This window comes from Equus asinus, chromosome 30 (genome assembly GCF_041296235.1).
Source record: "Equus asinus isolate D_3611 breed Donkey chromosome 30, EquAss-T2T_v2, whole genome shotgun sequence".
NCBI classification, from domain to species: domain Eukaryota; kingdom Metazoa; phylum Chordata; class Mammalia; order Perissodactyla; family Equidae; genus Equus; species Equus asinus.
The window spans coordinates 21,821,880-21,837,903 of NC_091819.1; the positions used below are offsets into that span (position 1 = coordinate 21,821,880).

A 16,024-nucleotide genomic window follows, 5' to 3' on the forward strand; every position below is an offset into this window, starting at 1 on the left:
ACAACTATGTACCGGGGGTATTTGGGGAGATAAAGCAGAAAAAAAAAAAAAAAAAGATTGGCAACAGTTGTTAGCTCAGGTGCCAATCTTTAAAAAAGAAAAATAGCAAGGAAATGATAGGCTCAAAAAAAAAAAAAAAGGAAAGCTCAAATAAACAACCAAAGTTTACACCTCGAGGAACTAAAACAAGAAGAATACTCAACTATAGTTGTATTTTAAAAGTTAAATGAAGAATAAACTTAAAGCTAAAAAGAAAAAAGCCAAAAGTTAGTAGAAGGAAGAAAATGATGATCAGTGCAGAAATCAATGAAATAAAGACTAAAAAGATGATAGGAAAGATCAAGGAAACTAAGAACAGATATTTTGAAAAAATAAAATAAACCTTTAACTAGACTTACAAAGAAAAGAAGAGAGAACTCAGATAAAATCAGACAAAAAAAGAGGAGACATAACAACTGTTATCACAGAAATACAAAGAATCACAAGAGACTATGAACAATTATATGCCAACTAATTGGACAACCTAAAAGAAATAAATTCCTAGAAACATATAACCTACCACAACTGAACCATAAAGAGAGAGAAAATCTGAACAGACCAATTATTAGTAAGGAGAGTGAATCTATAATCAAAACCTCCCAACAAATAAAAGTCCAGGACCACATGGCTTAACTGGTGAATTCTACCAAACATTTAAAGAATTAATACAAATCCTCCTCAAACTCTTCCAAAAAATAGAAGAGTAGGGAACACTTCCAAACTTAAATTATGAGGCCAGCATTACCCTGATAGCAAAACTAGACAAGGACACTACAAGAAAAAAAATTACAGGCCAACATCCCTAATGAATATAAATGCAAAAATCTTCAACAAAATATTAGTGAACCAAATTCAACAGTACATTAAAAGGATCATACACCGTGATCAAGTGGACTTTATGCCAGGAATGCAAGGATGGAGGAACATTCACAAATAAATCAATGTGATAGACCACATTAACAAAATGAAGTATAAAAACCATGTGATCATCTCAATAGATACAGAAACAAATTTGACAGAACTCAACATCCATCCATGATAAAAATGCTCAACAAACTGGGTAGAGAGGGAAGGTACCGCAACATAAAAAAGGTGATATATGACAAGCCCACAGCTAACATCCTACTCAATGGTGAAAAGCAGAAGCTTTTTCTCTAAAATCAGGAACAAGACAAGGATTCCCACTCTCACCACTTTTACTCAACATAAAATCCTAGTTACTGCAGTTAAGTAAGGAAAAGAAATAAAAGGCATCCAAATCGGAAAGGAAGAAGTAAAACTGTCCCTATTTGCAGATAACATGCTACTATATATAGAAAACCATAAAAACTCCACCAAAAAACTCTTAGTACTAATAAAGGAATTCAGTAAAGTTGTAGAATCCAAAACAATGTACAAAAATCAGTTGCATTTCTGTACACTTACAACAAAGTATCAGAAAGAGAAATTAAGAAAACAATCCCATTTACAATTGCATCAAAAAGAATACAATTCATAGGAATAAATTTAACCAAGATAGTGAAAGATCTGTACAATGAAAACTATGACACACTGATTAAAGAAATTGAAGAAGACAAATAAATGGAAAGATATTCCATGCTCAAGGATTAGAAGAATTTCTATTGTTAAAATGTCCATACTACCCAAAGCAATCTATAGATTCAATGCAATCTCTATCAAAATTCCAATGACATTTTTCACAGAAATAGAAAAAAAATCCTAAAATTTGTATGGAACCACAAAAGACCTTGAATAACCAAAAAAGTCTTGAGAGAGAAGAAAAAAGCTGGAGGCATCACACTTCCTGCTTTCAAACTATATTACAAAGTTATAGTAATCAAAACGGTATGATAAAAACAGACACATAAATCAACGTAACAGAACAGACAGCCCAGAAATAAAGCCATACATATATGGTTAATCAATGTATAAAAAAAACAGCCAAGAATATGCAATGGGGAAAGGATAGTCTCTTCAATAAATGGTGCTGGGAAAACTAGGCAGCAATATGTAAAGAATGAAACTGTACCACTATCTTACACCATATGCAAAAATTAAATCAAAATGGATTAGGGCTGGCCCTATGGCCTAGTGGTTAAGTTCAGCATGCCCCACTTAAGCAGCCCAGGTTCAGTTCCTGGGCCCAGACCTACACCACCTGTCGGCAGCCATGCTTTGGTGGTGACCCACATAAAAAATAGAGGAAGACTGGCACAGATGTTAGCTCAGGGAAAATCTTCCTTCAGCAAAAAGAGGAAGATTGGCAATAGATGTTAGCTCAGGGCAAATCTTCCTCAGCAAAAAAATAAAAAATAACCACAAAAATTAACTCAAAATGGATTAAAGATGTGAACATAAGATTTAAAATCATAAAACTCATAGAGGAAAACATAGGCAGTAAACTCTTTGACATCAGTCTTGGCAATGATCTTTTGGATTTGAACCAAAAGTAAAGGGAACAAAAAAAAAAAAACAAGAGGGACTACATCAAACTAAAAAGCTGCTGCACAGAAAAGAAAACCATCAACAAAATGAAAAGGCAATCTACTGAATGGGTGAAAATATTTGCAAATCATATATCTAATAAGGGGTTAATATCCAAAATATATAAAGAACTCATACAACTCAATAGCAAAATACAAACAATCTGATTAAAAGATGGGCAAAGGAATTGAATAGACATTTTTCCAAAAAGACATACAAATGGCCACTAGGTACATGAAAAGGTGTTTAACATCACTAATCATCAGGGAAATGCAAACCAAAAGCACAATGAGGTGTCACTTCACACTGTTAGAATGGTCGTCATCAAAAAGACAAGAGATAAGTTCTGGCAAGGATATGGAGAAAAGGGAACCCTGGTGCACTTTTAGTGGAAATATAATTTGGTGCAGCCACTGTGGAAAATGTATGGCAGTTTCTCATAAAATTAAAAACAGAACTACCATATGATGCAGCAATTCCACTTCTGGGTATGTATCCTAAAGAAACGAAATCACTATCTCAAAAAGATATTTGTACCCCCAGGTTCATCGCAGCATTATCTATAATAGCCAAGACATCCATCAACTGATGAATGGATAAAGAAAATGTAGTACATGTGTAGAATGGAATATCATTCAGCCATTAAAAAAGAAAGAAATCCTGCCATTTGTTACATGGATGGACCTTGATGGAATTATGCTAAGTGAAATAAGTCAGACAAAGAAAGGCAAATACTGTATAATTTCACTTATATGTGAAATCTAAAAAAACAAACTCATAGAAACAGAGAACAGATTGGGGGTTGCCAGAGGTGGGGGGTGGAGGGTGCAGGTAATGAGTGAAGGTGGTCAAGGGTACAAATTTCCAGTTACAAGAAAAATAAGTTCTGGGGATATAATTTACAGCATGGTGACTACAGTTAACAATACTCTATTGTATATTTGAAAGCCGCTAAGAGAGTAGATGTTAAAAGATCTCATCTAAAGAAAAAAATTTGTTACTATGTAAGATCATGGATGTTAACTTACTGTGGTGATCATTTTGCAAAACATACACATATCAAATTATTATGTTGTGCACCTCAAACTAATACAATGCTATGTCAATATCTCAATACAACTGGGGGAAAAGAGACTGCATCCTGTAAAGGTTATAAACAGATCAGAAATTTAACTCACAGCCTTATAGAGGAGAAAATTTATGCTTAGCTACACAACTCACAGTGTTCATAAGATAAATGCAATCTATTCCCCCAAAGTACAATTTTTTTTGATACTTAGAACAAATAGCATTTCTCTCAACTACCCACATAGTAAGGATCCTGGTTATAATAAGCAATGTCTTAAACCACATTTTTATTGGAAACCATAATAAACTTCATAAGGATGATTCTTATATAAATCCTCCATTTATGCTAACATCTCACAAAAGCAGCAAGATTCAGCAGGGCCATTTTCCTCAGAAGGAAGAATGCTCATGTTTGTAGTCTTCTGAGTTCTAGTATTTCATGTCTAATATAGTCATTGATGAATTATCCATCACTCTTTTCATTTGATTTTCGTTTTTTATTTCTATATTTTTAAATCAACATTCCCTTTTTAATGTTTATGTTTCTCCATGTGAAAAAAAACTAAAACTAATTTTTCCCAAATAATATGAACTTTAAATCATTGTTTTCAGGCATTTGCAATATAAATGGGATGAAAAACAAAAGTTGTGCTATGTATCTCAAGGAGATGCCAGCTTTACCTATGGCTACGAGTACTTGGGCTGTACTCCACGATTGGCTGTTACACCTCTCACTGACAGATGCTGGCTGACTCTCACTGGAGCACTGAAGCTGAATCTAGGAGGCTGCCCTACTGGTCCAACTGGTACGGGAAAAACGGAGAGTGTCAAAGACCTAGCAAAAGTAAGTGGTTTCTATATCCAGAATAAAAACGTTTTTTTTAGTCACACAAACTTTAACAGTACCTTAAATTTACATCATTCTTGCTGTTAAGATGTTCATAACATTTAATAAACATATTAGCACATTCATTAATTCATACAATTCATCAACTAAGTTTTGAATGTCGATTGTGTGCTGGGACTTGGGATCTCAGCACACAATATAAGCCAACATATGCTTTCCATTTATTTGGAGTACCACTGTAATAGCTGACTGACATGTGAATGATAGTTCTGTCCCTCGTCCCCTTCTTGTAGGGGTGATTCATTTATTTTGAGTGCCATACACAGACTTTTGCCTAGTCTTTGTGATTAACAGCAGTGTGTGTGTGTAAGAGAGAGACACACACAGAGAGAGAAGTAACTGATGAAAACATCACTGGAATGCTTTTTTCTTAGTTTTTTATTTGCTGATGTGTTTAAAAACATGACCTTAATGCGCTACATACCCCCATCTAAACTATAACAATATATGTGCCTTTATACTACATAGAGTTTCCTGAATTTCTAAACTTGGTATGTAATTCATCTTTATATTGCATAAGTTTTCTCAAAAGAATAAAGACATTTGAAGCCGGCCTGGTGGTGCAGTGGTTAAGTTCACATGTTCCACTTCGGCGGCCTGGGTTCGCTGGTTTGGATTTGGGTGCAGACGTGGCACTACTTGCTAAGCCATGCTGTGGTAGGCATCCCACATATAAAGCAGAGGAAGATGGGTACGGATGTTAGCTCAGTGCCAGTCTTCCTCAGCAAAAAGAGGATGATTGGCAGCAGAAGTTTAGCTCAGGGCTAATCTTCAAAACATAAAATAAAGACTTTTTTTCTATTACTCTGGAAGATTTAACATTAGTATTTTGTGTCATATTTCAAGATATATATTAAAATAATATTTTTTTCCAGTCCTTAGGCAAACATTGTGTGGTCTTCAAATGTTTTCACGACTTGGATTGTAAGGTAAAGCTTATTCATATATACCCAGGAAAAATACTATACACATAAAAGAAATAATTCATTGAAGATTGAAAGAACTAGAAAAAATTTATCTTAGATATTAAGCATTAATAGAACTATAAGATCTATATTAAATATAGTTATATAACTATATAAGATATTAATAGAATTATAAATGCTATTAATTCTTTTAAACTAATTGAATAGAAACTTAGAATGTAATAGAAACTTAAGACATCATACAGTTTGCTTTTATTACTAATCTATTTCTTAAGACAGTGGTTTTCAAACTTTTTGACAAAGGGCTCTTTCTGCACAAAATCTGATGCGGAGTATGAATATATTAAAAAAAATAAGAGTACTGCATTATTAATATACATTTATTTCATAAGTTCTAACTCTATACTTTTATTTACTGAAAAGGTAATCATTAAGAATAATGAGGCTATTAGAATGAACACAAAAATTTGAGTCAGTTTATGTAGATGATTATAATTTGTGTTAGCCTTATTTTGTCTTGCTGACACACTAAAACATATGTCATAACATTTTGAAATATATTTATGAAAACTTCATGTACCTCTGTGCCCGTCACAAATTTACTTGAAGTTTCAGAACATTTCAATTGATAAGGTTTTGCACATTGAGTCCGAGTCTTTTACATTTTATTGGCATCACTTTACTTTGCAGTTCAAAGCACATTACCTCTGACTTCCTGCATTTCCAATCTGTGCTCACGTAACACATTAAAAATATCAATAAACATAAATAAGCTGAGTGAATTATAGTTCTCACCACACTTACCGAACCGAGTCTCTTGTCCCCTCCCTGGAAACTACCTCCCAGTGGGGGCAGCGGGGCCGGGACGAGGCTGAGCTGAGTGAGACCCTTGCCTGCTGAGCAAAACTTAAAGGAGGGGCCAAAAAACCTAGTAATCAGATAAATAATACTTTAATGCAACATCTTTTTGAATCAAAATTAATGCCAAGAAACCCATGATAAACAAAATATCAAACTTTTAAATAAAGACAAGATCGGGTTCCTGCAGCCAGTGGGAGGAACCACCTCCCGAATCCTCCCGGGCCTGAGGGCCTCTCATCCCCTCCGGGTCCGCGGCCACGCCGAGCGGAGGCCTCAGGAGCTCAGGCAGCCTCCACCCGTGCTCAGTGCACGGCGCTGTTTGATCGGACAGTGCGTCTGTTTTGTTCTGTTTTAGCTGCTAACATTTACAAATCAACAGATTTCAACCCAGACTTTCAGCCTCACACGACAGGCCATGCTGGGCCTGCACCATCGCAAACAGCAGGAGCTGGGCAGCAGCCGCGTACTCTAGCGGGCCCGCTCCAGTCCGGGCCCGAACGCCCCTCTCGGATGAAACTGGGCTCTTACTCCCAGCCCCCCACACACCCGCAAGTCTGCGCCTGACCCACGCCAAGGAGCCCTGCCCTCAGACACTTTACGACCATGTGCCGGAAAACTGTCGTGAAGAGTCCAGGCCCCCGCGGCTCTGAGGGACGAGGCCGGGGCGTGCTGGCCGTGCGGACGCAGAGGCCGCTGGGCAGCTCCGAGTTCGCGGCTGCGTGTCAGGGTTTTTACAGGGCGCGTGCAGCGTAGGCGGCGACTCTGGGAGGCTGGGCGGCAGCTGGCTTGGGCTCCACGAGCTGCGTGGGGGCGGCCCGTGCGAACTGTGTGGCTTGGTTTGGGTAAAATGGGAAGAACGTGCAGACATTAATCTCCCAGTAAAATTTTTCACCTATGTAATAACTTCAGTAACCACTTTTCTTTTTTTTAAGATAATGGGAAAATTCTTCTTTGGAATAGTTCAGTCGGGAGCGTGGTGTTGTTTCGCAGACTTCAGTCGGCCTGAGGCGGGAGTTCTCTCCGTGGTGGCCTCGCAGATCCTGGCCATTAAGGCCGCGAAGGACAGCTATTCCGTCAGGTAGCTGCGGCCGCGGAGCCCGTCGGCGCTTGCGTTTGCTGCTGTATTGTTACGGGTTTTCCCTACAGTAGGTGTTTGGGTTTGGGGTTTAGTTTGTAAGCAGAAACCGAAAGGAATGGCACTTGTCTTGAATGTTTCCTTTGCTTGGAGAATAAGGAGAAAATATATAACGACCTTTGATGCCACCCTGGCGGCCTCCAAACCCGCCCCAGCTTGGGACTTGGGACGCGCTGCTGAGCTCCCACGACAATAATGCACCTCTGTCCTAATGACTTTTCCTTTTGAGTTTAAATTCCCTTAGTCCCTTTTCATCTTATGATATTTGAAGAAACCAAGTTTCTTTCTGTAATTCTACATCTTTAAAAAAGCAAAATTATACCGGCCACACACCTGAAGCCCGCTCTTCTTCCGTTTCTCTGAATTGATATACTTTTGCTGAAAAGTCCTGTAATAACAGTATTTGTATGTTAGGATTACTAATATTTACTAATTCAAGCAAAAATTTTTTCTCCTCAGATAAAGTCAGGTACTTACATGATTTACTTTATGAGCATAATTGGATTTGTGGATTTAAAATTTCTATTGCAATCTACTATTTCTAACTCAAGCTAATGGACGCTCACTCTGGCCTTCCTCTCAGGGTTTTGTTCAAACTGCTCGAGCCACTGTTTTGAGGCCCCACAAGTTTGTGGATGTAAGTGGGGGTCACATAAGCCCCATTTCACCAGTTGTTCACCGGGTCTCAGTTTTCCTCAGTCGTGTCCCAGTTGTTCTTCCTTTCCTGTTTGACCAGCCTCTTGGTCTCAGTCGTCATGAAGTCACTGGAGGATTTCCCTGCATTGTCTACCACCGGTGCTGACGACAGGATGCTGATGTCCTGCCAAGGGGTCCATTTCACAATGTTGCCCAGATTATTTAATTGGGGGTGAAGGGCAGGCTGTTTCCATGCTAAAGCAGGAACTCTGTGCTGTGGCTGTCCTGCACGCCACCGTGTCGTCCAGGTGGAGCTCCAAGCCCCCAGGTCCCCTCAGGACGTTCTCCCCGTGTGAGTCAGTTCATTCAGAGGGTACCTTCCACCCTCAGGCCCCACAAAACTTTCCAGACGCCTTCAGACGTGATCAAATAAATATGGATCCCAGCAGGGCGCACAACTTTGGCTCAAGATGAGCCTCTTTTTCCCGTGTTACCGTTGTCTTTTTTCCAGCATGCTCTGTTTGGATTGAAATGTAACACAACGTTAGGAAAATTTCCAAACTCATTTGTAGTTTTAACACACTGTGGCCCTAGAGAAAATAGTTCTCTTAATGATGAATACTGTAATGTCTTGTAGGTTTGTACTGGAAGGAAAAGAAGTTCGTATTAATATGTCCTGTGCAATATTTGCCACCATGAATCCTGGGTAAGTATCAGTTAATCTGGGTAGAAGTAGAGACAGGCCAAAATCTTTTTCTTAAATTGTATCCATAGACGGAGTTGTCTGACGTGTATCTCTATCATTCACCCTCCACCACCCGCTCCTAACTCCTTAACTACCCACACCATCTCTCAACAGCTACAACTCTGCACTTATCCATATGGATGATCTCACATTAAGCTCTGACCAAGGGACATTTTCACTTCATAAATAGCCAGAGAGAAAAGCAAAGGTCGACAGATTGTCACAAATCAGATACAGACAGAAAAGCTGATGAGAATAGCAGAAATAATAAGAATGGTGGTTACAGGCAGTGGAGGCTGGGCAGCTCAATAAATATCTCGTGATGGAATGTTGTGATGGTCCAGGGAATTGGAGGGAACTGATGTGAGGTGAATTGTGGGAGGAGGCACAGGAAGAAAAGATCATAAACTAGGAAGCACTGTGAGATGAAAAGTACAACAGAAACCATTTTGTAAACTCATTTTCAGATAAGGGTCACATAGAAAGCCAATAGAATTATTTGGGAGAAAGTTATACTATGTGCTTCCTCATTTGAAAAACTGAAAAGTGGTTTTTTTTGTTTTTGTTTTTCTTGTCTTCTTAAGATACAAGGATCGAGTAGAACTCCCAGATAACTTAAAATCTCTATTTCGACCAGTGGCAATGATGGCTCCCCATTATCAGATGATTGCTGAAATAATGCTGTTTTCGGTTGGTTTCAAATCTGCAAAAGCACTCTCTGGAAAGCTAGTTAGCCTTTTAGAATTAGCTAGCAAACAGCTCTCACAACAGGTAATGAACTGTTTTTCTCAAAATAAACGTGATTATATAAAACTTTTCTGGTATTGTTCCAGGAATGACTAGGAAAATAATGAAGTTAGAATTCCTATCAGCACATCAAGTCCATGCACCGATTTGGGTGTAAGGCCCTGTGTAAAGTCAGTCAAGGTTCCATGCCTTTTCTCTGAGATCTGGAGAGAGTAGTCAAGTGTCTTTTATTTTAATTGCAGACTACTTTCTCCATACAAGGAAGTTAACATCTAGAGCAGTGGTTCTCAAACTTTATTGTGCATCAAAATAATTTGGAGGACTTGTTAAAACACAGATTGCTCGACCTTATGCCAACTTTCTAATTATCTGGGGTGGTGCTCAAGAATTTTCATTTTTAATAAGTTCTGAAGTTTTCCTAATGTTGCTGATCTGAGTACCACACTTTGAAAATTATTGTTCAAGGATATGCCAGCTTAATGAGTATTTGTTTATAACCCAAAATGGTTTGGATAGCTAACTGCATTATCTCCAAAGTATTCCTCTTAACAATATTTTTCAATCTCTCCTCAGTGAAAATTTAATTCAGATACTGATAGTTTTTAACACCTTTAATACAGTCATGCGCCCCATAACGTTCAGTCAATGACGGACCACATATATGACGGTAGTCCCATAAGGTTAGTACCATATAGCCTAGGTGTGTAGTAGGCTGTACCATCTGGGTTTGTGAAAGTGCACTCATTCTGTCATGTTTGCAAAATGATGAAATCACCCAATGACACATTACTCAGAATGCATCCCTCTCGTTAAGTAACCTGTGACTGTACTTGTTAATCTTCCTTTTAAGAAGGAGACTGTTAGGAGAACCAGTTTGGCAGAGAAGGGAGAGCATTAGAAACAGAGTTGAGGGTTTCTTGAATTCGTATCACTGTTTCTCTTTGTAGCATAGATGATTAGTGATTTAACTATATGCATTTATCTGCAAATTTTTCCATTGTTTTACTCAGAAACAATAACTCAAATATTTTAATGTTTGATAGGATCATTATGATTTTGGCCTGAGGTCTATGAAGACAATTTTAATAATGGCTGGAAAGAAGAGACTGGAGTTTAAATGGTCAGTTGAATTTTGAATTGAATGTTAGGTCAAAGGGAGTTATACAACACCGGGAAAATAATTTGTAAAATTTTAAGTAATCATGACGAGATAAAATAGGAAGCTCCCAGAGTGGTGCAGTGTAATATGGTAGAGGTTATTACAAATATGAAAGAAGACGAAGAAAAAAATGCACAAAATCTCTGGATACCTTTCCCCAAAACGGCCTAGTCTTTAAAAAAATGTGCCTTACCTTTACATAATAAAAGATATACTGGAATAAAAGACTCCATGTAGAAGAGCAATAACTTAATGAGAAATATGAAACCCATATGAATATGCCTATATGAGAAATGTGTAAAACCCATGTGAAGAAAACATTAACACACAACTGGAAGACAAGTGAAAACATGAGTAAATGAGATAATACACCACATACTTAGTTTCATAACATCTTAAGGGACTTAACACCATGAATATTTAAATGCTCTAAATGTTAATCTATGAATGGAAATGCATCCCAGTAAAAATACCAAAAGATATTGTTTGTTTTTCAGGCAAGCTGATCCTAAAGTTCACATTTAAGACTAGCTAATGATTAAGACTAGCTAGAAGGATATTGAAAACAAGAGCAATTAAGGAGAAATATCCCTTTAGGTATTAAGACATATTATAAAGTTTCAATAATTAAAACATTGTGGTACTGGCTCATGCATAGAAAGATGAGCAGTTGGAACAGAATAGAAAGTCCAGAAATAAGACTATATGCATTGGGCATTTAGTATATCATAAATCAGGAGGCAAGAACAGACTTTTTAATGAATGGTGTTGGGAAAACTAAACAGCCATCTGGATTCAACATTATTTGCTGGGATAAACCCTGAAAGGATCAAAAAGTATCAAAGATTTTAAATATAAGAAATTTAAAACATGAAAGTATTTGAAGAAACAAAATGCCCTTTATATCCTTGGACTACAGAACACATTTAAAACGAAGGCTCAAAATCCAGAAGCCATAAAAGAAAGATATATAATGGTCGAAAAATACTTATCACGAAGCCAAAAGACAAATGACAAACTAGGAAAAAAGATAGTTGTGACTCATGTGAATAGCTCACCCTCATGATATATAAAGATTTCCTAGAAAATTGGGGGGAAAAAATATCATATAGAAAATGGGCAAAGGACATCAACAGATGGTTCTCAGAAAAAGAAACATAGGAAAAAAAATCTTAAAAAAAAAAAGAAGAAACATAAAAGTCCTTTAAGGTTATGAAAATACACTCAACCCTCCTCAAAAATGAGAGAAATACACCTTAAAATTAAACTGAAATACTGTTTTTCACTTACTTTGTGGGCAAAAATATCAAAGTTGGGTGCAGCTTTGTTGGTGAGGCTATAGAGAAGCAGGCATTCTTTTTCGTTATTGGTAAGGGGTATGCCTATTTCTATTGGTTTGATTTGGGCTGTATTCATGTATTACCTGTTAAAATTTAAATGAGGAAACATGGTGGATATGTTGCAAAAGGGTATGTCAATATGCCATTTATGTGAATTTTTTAAACAGTAAATATTATATCTATATGTTGTAAAAAGTACAAAATGTTGCATAAGAGGGGAAAAGAGTAAGAGAAAGGGCTTTAGCTCTAGTGTAATTAGTATTTTATTTCCCAAAAATAAAAATAAAAGAAGTGAGGCATATATTGCAAAATGACCTAATATTGATACCATGTAAATAGGTGTCTTTTTTTCAGTTTTATAATTTTAAGAAATTAAAAATAAATAGTACCAAGCATCAGCTCCCTGATGTCCTTGGGTCCTCCAGTCTTTCTTATAGTCACCTAGTTCTTTGTATGAATAAATATTTCAGTGAAAGTGGTACTGTTCTCCTTCCAAAGTCCCTGGTTAGTTTTCTTCAAATCACAGAAAACTGAAAGTTCTCACAGGCGCCCTGGATCGGAGTTCGTGTTCCCGGTGTACTCTCAGTCCATCTCCTGTCTCTGTGCTTGCACACGTGTGACAGCCCCACTTCTTTGATTCCCCCAAAGCACCACGTAAACGCTGTGCTTGTGTGGAGTTGACTATATTGTGAAGTAATTTGGGGGATTCTTTTATCAGATGAAGCACAGCAAACCATTTAAAAATTAGTATTAGACAATTCTGCTTTTACGAAGTCCGTTAGCCCTTCCTGCCACCCAAAATTTTAATTCTTTTTGCCTCTTTCCTCATTCCTTCTCTGTCCCTTCCTCTCCTTCTACTCTACCCCATTCTTCTTAAGGCTTCTGACTGTCTCTGAGGCACGTAAGAATACTACAAATGTCTTTCATTTCTTTATGCATGTAATTCAACCTTCCCTTTTTTCTGCCTTCTCTTTCTAGATCATGTTGATGGAGCCTAACTCTAACCCACAAGTGGAATTTCAAGATGTTTACATTTAAAAAATAGTAAAAGACAGTTCTGTAGGGCTGCCATAACAATTTACTACAAACTTGATGTCTTAAAACAACAGAAATGTATTTGCTCATGGTACCTCAAGCCAGGAGTCTGAAATCAAGGTTGTGGGTAGAGCCACTCTCCCTCCAGAGGCGCTTAGAGAGATTCCATTCCTTTCTCCTTCCAGCTTCTGGTGGTTGCCACCATTCCTTGGCTTAAGGTCACATCACTCTGATCTCTGCCTTCATCTTCACACCACCTTGTCCTCTGCATGTCTGTGTCTCTCCGCCTCTCACTTGTTAGGAACATGTGACTGCATTTAGATCTGGATGCTCGAGGATAAACTACTCTCAAGATTTTTAACTCAATTACGTCTTTTGCCGTATCAGATAATATTCACAGCTTCCTGGGATTAGGAAGTGAATATATCTTGTGGGGGCATTTTTTTCTGCCTACAGGCAGCTTTCTGTCTTTCCCTTAAAGGAATTTTCCAAATCTTCCCTTTTGTTTAGAAAATAGACTATCCAACATCTGGAGTCTTAGGATCCCCTTGGTAGGAAAGATTTGCTTTGTCAGCAACTCAAGAATTAACATCTCTTCAAGTATACACTTGAAACATTTATAAAACTTACCACAGTACTGGTTCACAAAGTAAATCTTAACTAGTAATTTCAAAGAACTGGTATCATGATGGCAATCATAATGGGTAAAAAAAGGTTACATTTAGCTATCCTTTTCTTGAATTTTAGTTGACATTAGAACTTTCTTTTTTTTCCTTAAATTGTAAAAGGTAGACCCCATGGTGATCTCAGATGCCATCCCCCAAATTTTTCTTTTGTAGAATTTTAGTGAAGTGTTATCTTTATATCTGATAACAAGGTATGTTAACAATATTATATTATTTTATATAAGCTATTATCTCTATCTATATCTAATACTTAATCCCCAACCAGACATACTTGTCATCCCTATTTTTTTCTTTTTCATCTTCCCGTAATGTAAAGCAAGATCTATGTTGGGGAAAAAATGTGAAAAAGTCAAGGATATTCCCTAGAATCCCAGCAGTGAAATCTGGGACCCTTTCTCTCTCTGGGTGGCCCCCTCACTTTGACTTCAAGTGGACTCTTGCCCTCTCTCTACCAAAACATCCTCAGCAGAAAGACTCAAAGACGTATTGACAGGGAAACGTAAATGACTGATATCAATACCATCCCAGTATGGGGCTCCTATCATAATAGTGGAGTGATTATAAGAATGGCCTGAAAGTCAGAGAGACCTCATTGAGTCCTAGTTCAGACACTTACCAGCTATATGACATTGGGCATGTTATTTAATTTTTCTGAGTATCACTCTTCCTACTTCTTAGATTGTTGAAAAGATTAATGAAATAAAGAATTAAGCAAAGTGCCTAAAAAAGTACTCAATAAATGTTAACTGTTAGCTGTTTTTCTTATAAACCAAAGACTTAAAAAGCATCACCATCCTAATGAAGAATTTCAGACATCAGGAGACAAGAGGACGGGAGGGACACTTTTGCAGGGAAAACTTTCCTTTCTTTCCATCGCTAAAATCCTATCGTACCACATGTAGCTACTGTTTCACCCTTTTGATTACGTTTACTATATAAAAATGTATGCTGAAGTGTTTAATATATGAAGGATTGTTACTATGGGGCAATAAGTATACTGTATGATAACATTATATCAGGAGGCTTTTGTTACAATTAACAGAAAACTGAAGTTTGCTAAAACAGTAGGGAGAATTTGCTGTTTCACCCAATCAGAATATCTGGAGGTGATCAGGGTATGACTACTTTGATTAGGGTTTCAGTTTTATTTTTCTGAGATATTCTCAGCACTGCAGCCCTCCGTGTGCTGGCTTATCATCTTTGGGCTGGCTTCCTTTTTGGTGGCAGATGCCTTCTAATAATAACTGGAGCTATCCATACCATTGACCTGAAATCCCAAAGCACTCTAAATGGACATGTCATTTGTCTACCACTGAACCCCTGTGTCCAAGTGACTGCCACACACTGATTGACTAGAGTTGTATTCCTTTAATAACTATTTGTTATGCCACATACTTGCTTTCTCAAACTCCCTTGTAACTATGGCTTGGGTGTACGACCTTGGCAAATCAGAGATAAGTCCCCTAGAGTCTGAACCTGAAGCTAGTGAGAAAGGAAATAGGATATACACAGAGTCCATTCTGGCAAGAGTGAGAGCAGTGGCAGTAGAAGTAGCCAGTGACCAGAAATAGCAGGGGCAGCTGGAGTTCTAGTGCCAGCATCAGTGGTATTGGTGCAACAGGCCCTGCTCTGTGGACCTATTGATGATGGCAGTCATGTCTTCACAGGACTAGTTCTGTAGCGCAATTTTGGCCATGGTTCCCAGCTGCATGGCCTGCAAGGCTTCTTCTCTCCTAGAGATTTATAATAAATCATTATGTAATTTTTCATTTTGTATTAGCCTGACTTCGTTTCTGTTGTTTGGAACTAAAAAACCTTACCGATCCAGTACCCATCCCTGAGTTAGTGACTGGGGAATGGCATCACCCTGATTGTTCTAGACCAGTCAGGGCCCATCCCTGGAGCTGGGGGCCAGATTAACCTCACCCTAACCACATAGCTGCTTTGCAGTGAGGGAGAGGAGGAAAGGATATTGAGATGGCCACAACTGAAAAAGAATATTAATTGTCTTTAATGTCAGCAAAGCATACTTGCTAACTTGTTCTTTATGTTTGTTTTCTTCTACCATTAAAGTAACACCAGTGACAATCTTTCTGAAACAGATGAAACTCTGATCATTATTGAAACTGTGAGAGAAGGTAGTTTATCAAAATTTCTTCCTGAAGATGTGCCACTTTTTGAAAAGATTATAGGAGATGTTTTTCCTGGAGCAACAGTTTCAAAAGTAAATCAAATTGCATTGGAGGTAATAAGACC

General features: G+C 37.7%; 1 protein-coding gene and 1 long non-coding RNA gene across 3 annotated transcripts in view; one reads left to right on the forward strand and one right to left on the reverse strand.

Annotated features, from left to right (window-relative positions):
• The window catches only part of LOC123282209 (uncharacterized), a 143,394-nt gene extending 136,173 nt beyond the window's left edge, over positions 1-7,221 (reverse strand). For both annotated transcript variants that reach the window (XR_011499484.1, XR_006522221.2), the window contains exon 1: positions 6,229-7,221. This is a non-coding gene — a long non-coding RNA (uncharacterized lncRNA). The remainder of the gene's footprint in view (positions 1-6,228) is intronic.
• DNAH14 (dynein axonemal heavy chain 14) overlaps positions 1-16,024 on the forward strand; it is a 396,896-nt gene that overhangs the window by 174,200 nt on the left and 206,672 nt on the right. The window contains exons 28-34 of the mRNA XM_070501636.1: positions 4,204-4,435; positions 5,374-5,427; positions 7,218-7,363; positions 8,694-8,762; positions 9,386-9,572; positions 10,592-10,668; positions 15,842-16,013. Coding sequence (XP_070357737.1) covers positions 4,204-4,435; positions 5,374-5,427; positions 7,218-7,363; positions 8,694-8,762; positions 9,386-9,572; positions 10,592-10,668; positions 15,842-16,013 — 937 coding nt within the window. The remainder of the gene's footprint in view (positions 1-4,203; positions 4,436-5,373; positions 5,428-7,217; positions 7,364-8,693; positions 8,763-9,385; positions 9,573-10,591; positions 10,669-15,841; positions 16,014-16,024) is intronic.